This window comes from Tarenaya hassleriana, unplaced genomic scaffold (assembly GCF_000463585.1).
Source record: "Tarenaya hassleriana unplaced genomic scaffold, ASM46358v1 Cleome21, whole genome shotgun sequence".
Taxonomy (NCBI): Eukaryota; Viridiplantae; Streptophyta; class Magnoliopsida; order Brassicales; family Cleomaceae; genus Tarenaya; species Tarenaya hassleriana.
The window spans coordinates 2655269-2670984 of NW_010965451.1; the positions used below are offsets into that span (position 1 = coordinate 2655269).

The window sequence follows — 15716 nt, forward strand, 5'->3', positions numbered from 1 at the left end:
AAGAGATAAATATTTGTGGAATATATATATAATTTCACATATTTGATTATATTGGTATTTTGAAACAGTTCATTAGTAACAACCAAATTCCAGCTTATATATTGCATTAAATGTTTGGGGTTTCACGTTGGCAAGTCGCTTTCGGTGAACCAAAACCCTCAAAGAATAATTATTACGACCTCATATAATAATTATTCGATTCATTAGAAAATATGTGAAATTAATTATATTTTATACCTCAACTCAAATGCTGCTTTAAACTAAACTAAACCTTCAACAAAATGTCCCTTTTCGTCTGAAACGAGGTTTCATATGACATATTGTTATATTTTGTTTCATTTTATATATCCACTAGCTCCTATAATAATTTTCGTATAAATGAAATTCATGCGAGAAACGACAATATCTTCTTAACCTTTTTACATTATAGTAACTTAACCATTTAAAAAATTATACAAAACCATAAAAATAAGCAAAAAAGAGTAATCAAGTTCTGCAAATGAAAAACATCACGAATGGAATATTATATTACATGATTATGAATTTGTTTTTTAATAGTAAAAAGACACGAAAGAATGGAGATGATGTTACGGGCTCAAGCGTGAGCTTCTCTATGGCGTGGAAGGTTAGAAGTGACGTGGAAAACACAAAATATGAAATATTATAATAAATGAAAATATGTGGAAATTAATTTGATGGACCGACCTCTCCCAACACACATTGCATTATCTTTGGCTCTTTTTAGATGCATCTTAAACACCAATCATGCTTCCACACAAACAAGACAATATGACTTTTTCGTGTACACCAAAAACAAAAAATATTCTCCCAATTATATCATACTAACTTTTTGTATGACCTTTTATTGAAATGTTGTTATCACAAATAATAATAATAATATATATTAAGGGTGGGTCCTATTAAAGTTTATAGGTAAATTTATCCCATAAACATGATACATATACATATAGTCAAATTTAATTTTACGGAATGCGTTGTGTGCAAGTAAAATAATATATCTCAATTATTGTCATGGAATGTGTTTGTTTTGGTGAAAATTGTTATTTTTAAATATAAATTTGGTGGAAATTGTTGGAATGGAGTGTTGCCACTTAGAATAATATTAACACAAAAATGACTTGTAATTTTCACATACAGCTGTTCCTTTTAAGCTCATGTTATTACGATTACGTAGTTTGCAAACTTATGGTTATAAAATCAAGTTACCATAATATTATATACATTTATTCTAACATACACACACACACACTATATATATATATATGAAACGTGTCGTGTGGGCTGACTTGGAAGATTTATCCAACTTGCAATAAGACGAGTGGGTAAGGCCGCCACCTCTGAAATTTAATACGAATATTCCACGAATAATATTTACCTCTCGTTTTTTTTTTTGCATTTTATACAAAAAAGTAAATTCATGAAAGCAGATAATTCAATTATTTTTGGATTGTCCGCTTTACCTACACATAATTTTGCAAATAAATAAATAAAGGAGACGATGCAATTTATTGAAATAATAGAATACTCCAATTAAAATTTATTCATCGGAGGATGCGATTGAATTTGATTTTCGCATTAGGGAGAGATGTTTACGATTATCGTGATTGAGTGGAAGTTTTTCAAAGTTTATTCTATGATCGTTAACACTAATATTAAATCAAAAACATTTTCTGGTAATTAAATGGTAAATTAATAGCCATTTATTTTGGTTTCATGTGTAATATTAGATTACAAAAAGGGAAAATAAAAATTATTTAAAAAACGAATAAAAATGAAGTAGTAAATGAGATGCTTAAATTATTCAGCAAACAAATTTCCTATTTTCTTCTTCTTCTTCATCTTTCTCTCCCTCCCCTCGATCGAGAAGTAATAAATGGAGGAGAAAAAAAAAGTCTTTAGGAAAAAAATGGAGGTTCTGTGAAAAACCCATCACATTCCTCTCTTTTTTTGCTTTGGAAGGGGAGAGACAAAACTGCATCTCTTCTACTCGATTCTACCTGATTGTTTTTTATCGATCTGATCTGATCGAATTTGCATTCGGATTCCATTCCGTTTTTGTTCGTTTTATATTTGGATTCATTTCCTGATTTATTCTTACCGGAGAATTTCCCGGTCATAGCTTGATCGTAGGCTGTTTTGAGGGAGGAAGTCTGTAATTGCGCATTGTATCTGATTGTTAAAGGTTCCTTTGACTGCTTCTCCGAGAGATTGCGAGATTTCCCGGGGAATTCCGTAACTTTCCCGGAGTTTCCTCTCATTTTCTGGTAAAATCGTGATACCCAGATACCAAAAAGAATCGAGAATCCATGGCTCCACCGGAAATCGAGCACGCGATGGCGGAATCGCCAGCTTCGTTGGTTTCGCCGAGAACCGACGAGTCTGATCGTCGTTTCGCCAATTTGAGGGGCGTGCGGTGGCGCGTGAATCTCGGCGTTCTTCCATCTGCGGCTTCTTCAATCGATGATTTTCGCAGAGTCACAGCCGATTCTCGCCGAAGGTAGCTTCCTGATTGTAATTCGAAGAAATGCTCGTGTTTTCAATAAAAAAAAAGAATTTTTTCTCACAGGATTTGAGTTTCTGGGTTTAGGAGTCTGTTGATAAGAGCAACTCTGTTATCAAATCTGTTCCATATCATTGTATAAGCGTTGGGTGTTTTTCATGTAGATATGCATATTTAAGGAGACGGATTTTGATAGATCCACACGTATCCAAGGACGGAAATAATTCTCCAGATCTCTCCATTGACAATCCCTTGTCACAAAACCCAGGTAAGATCTGAGTTTATTTACCCATTTTCTGATCAGTAAATGGTGTAGCTTGTGAGGTATATACCATAGTCTTTAAACATATAGGAAAGTGTGTATCAGTATCAGTAAACGTGTATAGAAGAAAACCCTTGTTTACCCGGTTATAGGGGAAATCTTGTAGTTATATGTTCAATGTTACTTCCATGGATGCAAGGTGAACTCCATTAGCTTGTGATCACGCAAATTCTTGATGTTATACCAGGCTTAAAAAAGGTTTAAACCACCTCTCTCTGTGCAGATAGTACATGGGGCCGTTTCTTCCGTAATGCGGAGTTGGAAAAAACTGTTGATCAAGACTTGTCGAGGTTATATCCGGAGCACGGGAGCTATTTTCAGGCTCCTGGGTTTCAAGGCATGTTAAGACGGATTCTTTTGTTGTGGTGCCTTAAACATCCAGAGCATGGGTATAAACAAGGTAGTGTATGTCATCTCCTTTGGCTTTTTCTTGCACATGGACTGAACGTATGAGGCAGTTTACCGGTTTAAGTAAAACGGGTGCAGTTGCAACACGGGATCTGAATCAAATATCGGGTTACATAAATATTGTTTGTTTGTTTGTTTTTTGTGTTTTTCTTACAGGAATGCATGAGCTTTTGGCTCCCCTGCTGTATGTCCTTCATGTTGATGTTGAGCGTCTTTCTGAAGTGCGTAAAAATTATGAAGATCACTTCACTGACAGATTCGATGGCCTATCTTTCGAGGAGAACGATGTCACTTACAATTTTGATTTCAAAAAGTTTCTGGACTCCATTGATGATGAGATTGGTTCTCAGGGAAGGTCAAAGAAAATCAAGAGTCTAGATGAACTTGATCCTGAAATCCAGTCTATTGTGATGTTGAGTGATGCCTATGGGGCAGAAGGTGAACTTGGCGTTGTCTTATCTGAAAAATTCATGGAGCATGATGCTTACTGCATGTTCGATGCTCTCATGAATGGATCACATGGTTGTGTTGCCATTTCTGATTTCTTTGCTTATTCACCAGCCAGAGGATCCCACACAGGGTTGCCTCCTGTTCTTGAAGCATGTGCTGGGTTCTATCATCTATTATCGGTTGTGGATTCATCTCTGCATAGCCATCTGGTTGAACTCGGAGTTGAACCGCAGTACTTTGGGCTTCGTTGGTTGCGGGTTTTGTTTGGACGGGAATTTTCACTTCAGGATCTCTTGGTAGTTTGGGACGAGGTTTTCTCAGCGGATAATAATGGCAGCCCGGATGACAATGGTGCAGATACCATAAACCACACCTTTAAGATCTTTGATTCTCCTCGGGGAGCCCTCATCTCGGGCATGGCTGTTTCAATGATATTATATTTAAGGTCTTCTTTGCTTGCTACCGAGAATGCAACGTCCTGTCTTCAGAAACTACTGAACTTCCCGGAGAACATTGATCTCAACAAGATTATCGAGAAGGCTAAGTCATTACAGGCTTTGGCTTTGGATGCTGATGTGCGGTCAGCTCTGTCAGTAAATGGTGTTTTTGACCTGAGCGGTCCTGTGCCTGCAAGAGCTAATAGTTTAACTTCTGATTCGGTTTCTCCTAAATCTCCTCTGATTATTGCACCAAAAAGCTACTGGGAGGAGAAATGGAGAGTTCTGCACAAAGCAGAAGAGGAAGAAGAGCAAAGGCAGAGTGATTCAAGGAAACAAAGCCCAACACAGAAGAAAAGAATATGGTCAAAAGTGAAGAAGCTTTTGAGAACGGAGACTGACTCGCCACCAAGCAAGACTGAGAATGGAAAAAGGAAAGTCAATTCACCATCAGTGAGGCGAAGCTTGCTTGAAGATTTGTCTCGGCAGCTTGATTCAGACCCTGAGGATGCTAACGAGAGGGATAAGCCAGTAGATTACGAGGATACTCTGGTTTTGAGCAGAGAAGATAGCCCTCCTCTTGAAACTGAGGGTAGTAGTAATATGGGTTTCCATTCTGCAGGAGAAGAGAGTATTGCAAGTGGGCATGCACCCAGTGAGGAGAATTCATCAATCTTTTCTGATCCAACTAGCCCTCTCAGAGATTCAAACTACAACGAAAATGATTCAGAGAGCAGTACTGCGTCAAACTTTTCTCCTGAGGAAATCGAAGATAGTCAACGAGCAAGTGTGGATTCACCTCTTCCCGTTTCTAGTCACCCTAACAACAACGAGTCTCCGGAAATTCAGTCTATCGTTCATGAGACCAGTGAGAAATCTGCTAGCATTACAAAGGAACGGAAGCTTCTACCAGGAAAGTTCCAGTGGTTCTGGAAGTTTGGACGCAATCTTGCTGGCGAGGAGAGTTCAGATAGGAATGGGTTTGATGCTACGAGCTCCAAAGTTATCGGAACTAGTAAGAGCGATGTGGGGTTAGCTGCTTCTGGGTCCATTTCTCCTCAGGCTTCATCTTCTGACATGAGTGGCAACAAAGGAGAAACCGATCAGAATGTGATGAATACTTTAAGGAACCTCGGCCATTCCATGCTTGAGCACATTCAGGTAATTTCCCATTACATAAAGATCATGAATGTTTGGAATCCATATTATGCAAGGAGACATTGCTTTTGCTAATTCGAATTGAAGGGTGATATAAAATCGGTCTATGTGTTCTCTTAACTTACTGAATAGATATTATCAAGTTCTCCAAGAATATAAGATCTTGATAAGTGTTCCACATTGGAAAAAGTGATGGATTTGGGGTCAATTTATAAGGAGGGTCAAAACTCCACTCTAGTTAGTTTTTGTGGTGGAGTTAGGTCCAAACTATATCATATCCATCGTCATAAACTCTAAATTAATCTGATTACTTTGACTCCGACAGGTAATCGAGTCGGTTTTCCAGCAAGAAAGAGGCCAGACAGGGTTGATGGAGAATTTAACTAAGACCAATCTGGTCGGAAAGGGACAAGTCACCGCCCTTACAGCACTCAAGGAGCTTCGGAAGATCAGTAATCTTTTGTCAGAGATGTGAATTCTGCATCACCAATTTTCTTGATTCACCTGTATATACATTTTGTAAAGTATTTGTTTTTTTTTAGAAAAACTCAGAATAAAAGAGTTAAGATATCTGTTCAGCTTCTCTCCCTCTTTGGAATTTCCTTGGAATCACCAAAAATAATTGGTTGAGTACATATGGACGAAGCTATCGAAATCATTCATTCTTGCAACGATCTGTTAACATAAAATAACAAATATAATAGGCTAGGGGCCAACCAGGGAGAGTGCAGCTCACATATACTATGATGTGTGGCACTGGCACATTTTTGTAATTCAAAAGGGTAACATTTATATACTTTGTTCCAGATAAGATATCGAACCAGACCAGACATTCTTCGATTCTTTAGTTTCAGATGTCAGTCTGAAGAAAAGGGCGGAAACCCGTCTAATCTAGATTGTGGAATCCGGGTAGAAGCGAGGTTATGAAGCCAAAGACGATCATCTGAATCTCTTTGACAATTCCCCACCAGTGGTTTCCTGCTTCTGGTTCAACCACATTTCCATTCTGATTTGCTCGGTTTCCATTCCCGTTATCCGCATTCTGAGCTTCGTTCTCTTCTCTAACCTGTCCTTCTGCCGACAAGATAGAACAGCTTTTGTTACAGACAATAGTGGTCAGATAGACATAAGATGGTGGATTCAGATAATTCTCCCTAAATTATATATCATAAAATGTAGTTTCCATGCCAGTTTCAACATGACCGAGGTAGATCAAAGGAAGAAAATTTAAGGCCCGAAAAGTGGGGAATAAGCATACCTGGAGCAGCATTCTCATTCTGTGGCCTAGCGGCAGCTGGATCATTATCATCTCTTACAGCAGGCCTTTGATGCCGTGGTGGAGCTGCTGCCCTCTGCATGCTTTGTGACAGCCATTGTACAAATGGTGCAAGAGCTCCAGTTTGATATCTGTCATATTCCACATCAAAGCAGTTCAGCTTCTGCATTTACTGCTTTTGAATATAAAACAATTCAAAGCCTCGGCATTTTTGCAGAATTTGATCGATGGCAGCTTTTGGAACTGCTGGGAATAGCTTGCCTCTTTCGAAAAACCTTTTTTTTTCCCGGACAATGCCAAAATTCAGCATGTTATACTAAAATTTTACAGAGTTCTTGGAGTAAAATTAAAGAGATTCTCGAGACTTACAAGTAGATAATTGAGGCGAAAAACACAAGAACGGCTAGCCTTTGTCTTGATCCATCTTGGTTGAACAAAAAGATAACAGCAGCGAGCTTGAGAATGAGTAACAGGTCAAGCTGAAACGCAATCTGAAATCTTCTTACAACGGCTTGTCTTTGATGAGCAGGTTGTTGCTGCTGACCCTGTTGTTGTTGTTGTTGCCCAGCTTGTACTTGTTCATCACCCCTAGCCCCAGCCTCATCGCTTGGCCTGGTACTATAAGCAAAGAAGATTCCATAGTTACCAAAGCCATAAATACGCCAATGGACCTCTACGTAATTTAATATAAGCACAAAGTTTCACCAATGATTCGAACAATATAAACTAGATCTGAAATTGTAGTACCGACTGGGGTAAACTCATGAAGTCCATGCCTAAGTGAATACACCTTATCATTCTCTCGAATGACATTGAACTGGCGTGTAATATCCAATTCTGAAGACAACCAAAACCAGTAATTCTTTTCGGTACATGGATAGCTCAATGATCCAAACAAGTAAAATACAAGAACACGTTGTCAGTACTCCCTATGATCTAACATATGATTCTACAGGATTATTTCCTTGATTTAATGTCATACGGGAGCACATAGCATTATAAACTACAAAAGCTAATCTACCAAACTCATGAAAGATCAAAGAAACTACTTACGTTGGGATATTGTAAGTAAGCGGGATAAGGTTGTTAGATGGAAGACCAACACCAAGTCCCGGAAACTGATGAACATGAACCGCATATATGCCAGCTCCACGGTTCGGCTGTTCCTCATACTGTGCCGGATTCATTCCAGGAGAGAGAAAGGGATACCAAACAGGATACATCGGACAATCACCATTTGGATAAGCTCGAAACCCAGAAGAGGCTGAAGCCTGAAAAAAATCAATCCCCAGATAAACTCAAAGAGTCAACACAATATATACTGCAAATTCACAAACCCTAATCTGCCATAGATCTTCGGATGACAATCGGATAATCGCAGAGAGAGATTCCTAACTTGGAGGCAAATCAATCGCCGAATTTCATGAGAAATGTTGAAGAAACTGACTAACCTGGGATTTAATGTCGGCATCATCCGGTTTCTTGTGAACGGAAGAATGCTGTGAGGCCAAAGAGGACTCGTTTTCAGATACCTCCGCCATTATCAAAGATCAAGCTCTTCCTCAACACACACAGACACACACACACACTCTCTCTCCGTCTTCTTCCTCAATCCGCCGAAATGTTCTTCCCGTTCCTTCTGAAAACTTTTGATGGATTTGGATTTAGCTTCCACTTCGGTGAATCACGTAGCTTCTTCGTCATCTGTCCAATGGACAACTGCCACGTCAACTTCAGTTCGTGACATTAATAATTTGGATCGTTTGATTAAAAAAAAGTATTTTCGGATTATAACACACAGCCCCCTACACTTTCAAAACATTCCACTTCAACCCTACACTTTCATTTATCAACCGAACGTCTACAATCTTTAAACTTTTTCTATTTCCCAACGATGTCAGAATTTCTACAAGAATATGTTTTTGCTTTGATACACACAAAAGTTGGAAGATAAGATAAAAACATACTGTATGTTTTGGAAATACTAGAAACAATAATCAGTAATATATCGGTAATTAATCCTCTATTTTATCATCCTATTATTATTAATATAAAATTTATATATGAAACCTAATATAACCAATCTAATATCTGTTACGTTTTTTTTTATCCTGTTGTTAATATCTTTTATTATAATTCCTTTCGTAGATCGTGATAGGAACCGTACGGTTTTAATTTGTCAAATAGTACTAGCTGTATAGGAATGTGTATTTCTTTTTAATAATATTTTACGTATATTATTTTACGAATCAACTTGCGAATTGGACTGTTCAGACCCTCGGAATTTTTCATCGTCAAATGGAGCGGCGACTAATCAAAGATGGTTTATTTCTAACGTATAAAAACGAACCGCCGAATAGTTGACTTCCTATATTATAAAAAAAAAATACTGATATTCCCAGTTGACTAAGAAAAAATTGTAGGCCTTATAATATCAATCAACGTGGCCATAAAAATATTATTTTTTAATCAAATTTGAAGAATTTGAGACGTGGGTATGTGTTGGCCTTTCTCCTTCTGGTATACATACATATATATGTATATGTATGTATGAAGATAAAGCTCATGAGGAACTGATCAAGAACACGAGTTTTTTTTTTTTTCTGATAATGTCTCTTCCCATCTCCATTTCATTCGTAACCTTGTTTCTTGTGGTTTCTTCTGTTCATGCTCAAGACCAATCCGGTAGACCAAACTCTCCTTTCTGTAACAACTTCCAGATCTTTTGGAACTGTTTTTCTTATGAGGTTGTTTGATCTTTGCTTCTATGTTTCTTCTACTCAGGTTTTGTCAGTATAGATTGCGGAATACCCGATGGCTCGAGCTATAACGACGAGAAAACCGACATAAAGTACGTTTCGGATTCAGGGTTTGTCGAGTCTGGAACAAGCAAGAACATTTCGGTTCAGTTTCGGGCGAGCAATGTCGAGAGACAGTTCTACAGTGTCAGATCTTTCCCCGAAGGTAAGCGGAACTGTTACGACGTTCAGCCTCCGCGAGGGAAAGGATTCAAGTACTTGATCCGTACCCGTTTCATGTACGGAAACTACGACGGTTTGGGAATATCTCCCGAGTTCGATCTGTATCTCGGAGTCAATCTATGGGATTCTGTCGTTTTGGACAACGTGACTTCTGTAGTAACCAAGGAGATAATCTACACTCTTGGTTCAGACAATGTTTATATATGTCTCGTTGATAAAGGCAAAGGAACGCCATTTCTGTCTGTGTTGGAGCTCAGGCTCTTGAAGAACAATACGTATGCGACTCCTTATCAAGCCCTAATGCTGTCTCGGAGATTGGATTTGGGTGCAATCGGCGATGTTCCCGTCAGGTGAATGCCCTTTTTATGTTTACGACAACGAGTTCTTGATCGTTTTCTGTTGCTGGTTTTACGTTATCTGATTCCTGCAGGTACAAAGACGACGTGTATGATCGTATATGGATGCCGTCGAGGTTTTCGAATCATAGAGTCTTGAATACATCGCTCGTTATAGATCCGAACAACAATAACGGGTTCCAGCCCGCTCGGGTTATAATGAGCACTGCAACTACACCGCTTAACGCCAGTCAGGACATCGGTCTCTACTGGGAACCTGAAGATCCAAAGTGGAAGTTCTACGTGTATATGCACTTTGCTGAAGTCGAAGAACTTCCAAGAAACGAAACCCGAGAATTCAGGATCTTTTTGGGTGAAACCCCGTTAATGGTTAACGATACATTCACTCCAAGGTATCTGTATACCGATACGCTTTTCACCGAGAAACCCGTGAGTGGAGAAAGCATCGAGTTTTACCTCAGAAGAACCGATAAATCAACTCTTCCTCCCATCATTAACGCTATCGAGAGATATCAGGTGAACGAGTTCCTTCAGTTATCGACTGATCAGCAAGATGGTAAGGGTTTTAGTTTCCGAAACAGAGATTTCGACTTGAAATGTGTAAATTATATCATTTCCATGTTCTTTAGTTGATGCCGTTATGAAGATCAAGTCCAAGTATGGAGTGAAGAAGAGTTGGATGGGAGATCCATGTGCTCCAGTGAACTATCCGTGGGACGGAATTAACTGTAGCTACTCGGATAACGAACCTCCGAGGATCATTTCACTGTAAGTATTTGTCCTATGTAGAGGTTATATATATGTTCTGTCTTATATATATGCGTATGTATGTATCTATATATGTCCTTGTTTCACAACAATGGGGATTTCGCCATTTGCAGGGATCTATTTTACAGTGGACTCACCGGAGAAATAGATTCCGCCTTCTCGAACCTGACAACGATCACAAAACTGTCGGTATTTCATGTTAAATATGAACTCTGCAACCGTTTCAGAGAACTGACATGGTGAAACATCGTTTTTAACAGGGATTTATCGAACAATAGTTTAACCGGAAAGGTTCCGGATTTCCTCGCGGATTTAACGAACCTGAAAGAGTTGTAAGTCATTCCCGACAGCCGGGCGTAAAAATAGTTACATTTTCATGTTAAATATGTCCTTTATTATACATCTTCTGTTCCTATTTTCTTTGCAAGAAACCTTGAAGGAAACAAGTTGACAGGCTCGATTCCACTGAAGCTACAAGAAAGATCAAACGATGGATCGTTATTGTTAAGGTTAGGTCCTTTTCCAAATCTCATTACAGATCACAACAAGATTCATGTCAGGTTCCTCCTAACCTTTTCCAATGTTCTTGTTTCAAGAATCAGTGGAAATCCGGACCTTTGTGCGGATGCTTCATGTCAAAAGGCGAAGAAGAAGAGGAAAAACGTATACGTAATCCCGTTAGTAGCATCCATTGCAGGACTTCTCGTACTTTTCGCCGCCTTATTTCTCTGGTGGGTTTTCAAGAAACGATTACCAAGAGGTAAGAAGATCTGGAAACTGTCGAGAGTTGTCTCAGGTAATAAAGGACATATCATCTGTTTGTAATGACAGAACCTTCTCTCGAGATCCTTAACAGGCGAGAATGGCGGCGTCAAGACAGGGCCACTAGACACAACAAGGCGATACTACAAATTCTCGGAAGTCATGAAACTAACTAACAACTTCGAGCGAATTCTCGGAGAAGGAGGTTTCGGGAAAGTGTACCACGGAGTGTTAGATGGCAATGAAGTTGCTGTTAAGGTTCTGTCTCAAAAGTCGACTCAAGGGTACAAAGAGTTCCGAGCCGAGGTTTATTCTTTTGTTCTTTTCTTCAAGAGCCGTTTCCTTTTTTCTGATCGATAATGTCTCGGAATTAAGGCCGACACTTTCATTTCACCGTCAGGTCGAGCTTCTCCTGAGGGTTCATCACAGGAACTTAACCTCTCTTATAGGTTACTGCAATGAAGGCAATCATATGGCGCTTATCTATGAATTCATGGCTAATGGCACCTTAGGCGACTACTTGTCAGGTCAGTCCCGAAAAAATTCTGTATGAATCAGATCGTCGTCTTTTTTTTTCTAAGATACGAGACCTCGGACTTACGCTTAGCTTTTATCTTTCCGGATGAAGGTATAAAGCAACATATCTTGAGCTGGGAAGAGAGGTTGCGGATATCACTAGACGCGGCACAAGGTTCTTGGATCTTTCCTGAATACAATCTTGAAATATTCTTTCTCGTGTGACTTCTTTCGAAACGAAAATAAACGGATGTTTTCGAGGAAACAGGGCTCGAGTATCTCCACGACGGATGTAAGCCTCCGATAGTCCACAGAGATGTGAAGCCGGCAAACATCTTACTGAACGGAAAACTCCAGGCAAAGATTGCCGACTTTGGCTTATCTAGAAGTTTCCCATTGGAAGGTGGCACCCAAGTAGCGACCGTTGTTGCGGGAACTATCGGCTACTTAGATCCCGAGTAAGCGTTGCTAGTCAGTTATGGTTATTATTCTCGAAACTACGAAAAAACGAAATTAGCTAAGACTAGTTCTTGTTTCATTATATGATCACAGATTATGATAGGAGTGAACGAGAATTGGGTACCTGAGTTTTTGGGTATACCTCGCCCTCACAAGTTTCATGATCGAACTATCTCGATCTCGATTTCACGAGATTTAGGTACTCGCAGTCACCCCAATCCTGCGAAAACGCGAAACTTTATATCTACCCGAGAGTATTATAGATATATAACGATAATTTTGCACGAAAATATACATATATATTACCCTTGTAATTACCCTAAAACATTAGGGTATAAATATCATTTTGCACTTTGACGAGTACTCGCGTAGAACCCGTCATGCAACGGCAAAACCTGAACCCACGGTCTAGATTCCTCGTCTTGCTCCACCCATGCACGAAAACTCGATTTCATTCACTGAGTACTCACATTCCGAGTACGGAGTACCCGAGAATCAGCGTTTACCAGGTTTTAACACCTAAACTGACATGATGATACATCTGATATGTGGAAACAGGTACCACGCGACACAACAACTGAGCGAGAAGAGTGATGTTTACAGCTTCGGGGTGGTTCTACTGGAAGTGGTCACTGGGCAAAGGGTGATTTCGCGTTCGAGAAACGAGAGCACACACATAAGTGATCGAGTCGGGTCAATGCTAGCGAAAGGGGACATCAGAAGCATCGTCGATCCGCGTCTAGGAGACGGGTTCGAAGCCAGCTCGGCATGGAAGATCATAGAAATAGCTTTGGCCTCGGCGTCTCAGAGTTCGAAGCAAAGGCCGACAATGAGTCAGGTCGTGATGGTGCTCAAAGAGAGTGTAGGCAAAATGTCAGGTCACAAGAACAAAGGGACTGATGGAAGGGAACCTACCAAGATGATGTCGATGAATCTGGACTCGGTAATGGCTCCTCAGCCAAGGTAAGTTTATCTTATATTACTCTGAAAAAAAAAACAGAGAGAATTTCATGTGTGATTGAATAAAATGTAGTGATGAAGAACAATCTCCAATCTGTTTGTTTTGTAACATTAACATATCGAATTGAAATGTGTTGTTGAAGCTGGAATGATCCGATCGTTCTTTTAATCTCCGATTCTTCGAGTTTCCAAAATTGGGTTTATTCGTTATAGAGGAGAAAAACAGAATGCGATACCGAATCCCGGGACTGGAAACAGGAGATTTTGACACAGCAGAAGAGGAATGGGAGATGATTCTATGAAGGATCCGATGTTGAACTCCACCATATTGATCCTCCATTTGATACCGCCGATCATTATGGACTGTAAGTACTGATTCCACAAGACAAAATTATAACAAAAAAGAAGATTAAACTCGTTAACCAATGGAAAAAAGTCCTGAACTTTGCCTACGAGCACATGCATGATACGAACAAATCCGATTTATTTTTACACAAAGACAACAAACCAGTTTAACTTTGCCAATACCTGTCCGAACTGATGTCACCACGCATCAAACCCTTCAGTTCTCGCTAATCTTACCTGCATCTACAAAGAAATGAGAAGCCATTACAGTAAAACACATCATAAGCAGAGCAATGAAATATCAAGATTCAAGAAGACAGTTCGGGATCACACTCGAGAAACCATGATCGTATTCGTCAAAAGATCACACATCAGAAGATTCTAAGAAACAAGGACCAGTTTATTATCCATTTCCCCGGATCTAAGTTTCTACGGGTCCTGATGTGATAAGAAGAATAATTTCTATTAATCTTTGAGAAAACAATGGGCAAGATTGAAGGAAAAGATATAACAATGTGAAGCACAATCTTTACAAGTATAAAATTATTAGAGCACTGTTGCAAAGTCTGGCGAAAGGCGGCAGACATCTGCAAACCATTGTCTGGAGCTTAAATAAAATCACAATGCATAAGTCAGCCAAAGATCTTGATCGTATAACTCTGAGCATTGCATCTTTATGTACATCAATTCCTTGTGGAATCAGGATCAATTTCTTCCGAAACAGTCCTCATTTCTTTTTCCCCCATCCTGTATGTATATATTCATGGATTAGAAGTTGATTTCATTGGCACTAGCACGAGATGAAACTATCATAAACAGTTCTAGTTAATGGCACAGATCATGCCAAACCCCGAGATTCAACTGCATTGTCATGTGGACAAATAAAAGACGATTCTTTGCGATGGAAACACAGCTTTACCTGCCGTATACTTGGAAAAGTTTATCACTTTTCTTCTTCTCCGGGTTAAGATTCATCATCGGAATTCGGAAGGAGCTCGATCTTCACCTCTAGCACCTCATTCTCAGCAATTTTAAACCCTGTATCAGCTTCTACCTCTTCCGTGGGAGCAGAATCATCTATTGTTCGAAACGAATAACAAACTTATCACCATGGACACATAGCAACAATCACAACAAGGCGGATTTTTGGGCGAAATTGCGCCAATCGTGAATCATTCGGAGAATCGAAGGCTGAAAATCTCGGTGTCGCGTACCTGAAGGAATGAAGAACGATGATCTAGGCCAGCCACGAAGAGACATGACCGAGAGGGATTCTTCCTCCGACAACCGATTCGTCACCTTGTCGACCAAATCGACGATCTCCGAGGTGGTTTTGCGAGACGGCGGGACCCAGAACGACGAGCCGGGGATGAACGGGAGCCAATCGGGAGTCGACTTGTGCACGATGAGCCTCCGAACCATGTCGTTGAGCTCCTTGATGAACTCGGCTCTTGCCTCCGCCTGCGAAGACGACGATGAAGAATCTAGGTCGATCTCGACGAATTGGGGCTCCGACGAGAAACGACGGCGGAAGAAAGCCTCGCTCGCCGGCGCCGGAGCCGGGAAACGAAGGGGGAGGAATCTACCGCGGGGGATTACGATTTTGGAGAGCAATCGGGACATTGTTTCGAGAGAAGGAAGGGGAGGTGAGAGAGAGAACGGGAGATCTGTATTTATACGGTGGTTTCCAAGGCCGGCTGACAAGGAAGTCGGTGAAGCTGAAACGGGTCTCAACACGATCCGAATCATATTGCCGGTTCCCGGGTAGGATCCGACCCGAATCCGGATTAAAATAACAAAAAGTTGTAAGAAAATTAAAAATTTTGCTACAGATTATTCTTTTAATCAATTATTTTGATTGTTATTTTATTTGAAAAAAGAAGAATTTAGTTATTAATTAATCGACATTAGTTGGTTCCATAGCGTGGCTGTGGGGCTCCGACCCGTTTAAAAGAATAATAACCCTTGGAGTTGCACAGTATTATCAATTTCCGCAT

General features: G+C 39.9%; 4 protein-coding genes and 1 long non-coding RNA gene across 7 annotated transcripts; 2 read left to right on the forward strand and 3 right to left on the reverse strand.

Moving 5' to 3' along the window:
* The first annotated feature begins 1832 nt into the window (after positions 1–1832).
* LOC104814653 (TBC1 domain family member 5) lies at positions 1833–5877 on the forward strand. The gene is made up of 5 exons (XM_010542814.2): positions 1833–2518; positions 2686–2789; positions 3067–3243; positions 3408–5299; positions 5622–5877. Exons 1-5 carry the CDS (start codon positions 2328–2330, stop codon positions 5769–5771), a joined length of 2514 nt encoding a protein of 837 aa, XP_010541116.1. The 5' UTR covers positions 1833–2327; the 3' UTR covers positions 5772–5877.
* A 97-nt stretch (positions 5878–5974) lies between these two features.
* On the reverse strand, positions 5975–8246 carry LOC104814654. The gene is made up of 5 exons (XM_010542815.2): positions 8024–8246; positions 7626–7843; positions 6942–7190; positions 6555–6703; positions 5975–6370 (listed from the first exon to the last, which is right to left on the reverse strand). Exons 1-5 carry the CDS (start codon positions 8111–8113, stop codon positions 6183–6185), a joined length of 894 nt encoding a protein of 297 aa, XP_010541117.1. The 5' UTR covers positions 8114–8246; the 3' UTR covers positions 5975–6182.
* Positions 8247–9090: 844 nt separating this feature from the next.
* On the forward strand, positions 9091–13523 carry LOC104814657 (putative leucine-rich repeat receptor-like protein kinase At2g19210). The gene is made up of 13 exons (XM_010542818.1): positions 9091–9257; positions 9357–9903; positions 9984–10465; positions 10539–10677; positions 10791–10862; positions 10938–11009; positions 11106–11186; positions 11274–11437; positions 11534–11745; positions 11840–11966; positions 12068–12130; positions 12224–12413; positions 12973–13523. The coding sequence occupies exons 1-13, from the start codon at positions 9119–9121 to the stop codon at positions 13379–13381; spliced, it is 2697 nt and encodes an 898-aa protein (XP_010541120.1). The 5' UTR covers positions 9091–9118; the 3' UTR covers positions 13382–13523.
* LOC104814656 lies at positions 12362–12964 on the reverse strand. The gene is made up of 3 exons (XR_771958.1): positions 12721–12964; positions 12539–12634; positions 12362–12452 (listed from the first exon to the last, which is right to left on the reverse strand). It is a non-coding gene; the product is annotated as an uncharacterized LOC104814656 (long non-coding RNA).
* LOC104814655 lies at positions 13414–15360 on the reverse strand. 3 transcript variants are annotated; one of them, XR_771957.1, is made up of 4 exons: positions 14934–15360; positions 14639–14796; positions 13883–13962; positions 13414–13746 (listed from the first exon to the last, which is right to left on the reverse strand). XR_771957.1 is itself a non-coding variant. In XM_010542817.1 (3 exons), exons 1-2 carry the CDS (start codon positions 15340–15342, stop codon positions 14684–14686), a joined length of 522 nt encoding a protein of 173 aa, XP_010541119.1. In that variant the 5' UTR covers positions 15343–15360; the 3' UTR covers positions 13414–13962; positions 14639–14683. The 3 variants fall into 3 exon arrangements, 2 of the variants coding, with proteins under 2 accessions (XP_010541119.1, XP_010541118.1); XM_010542817.1 differs by having other exon boundaries at positions 13414–13962; XM_010542816.1 differs by lacking the exons at positions 13414–13746; positions 13883–13962 and adding an exon at positions 14102–14466.
* Between the last annotated feature and the right edge of the window lie 356 nt (positions 15361–15716).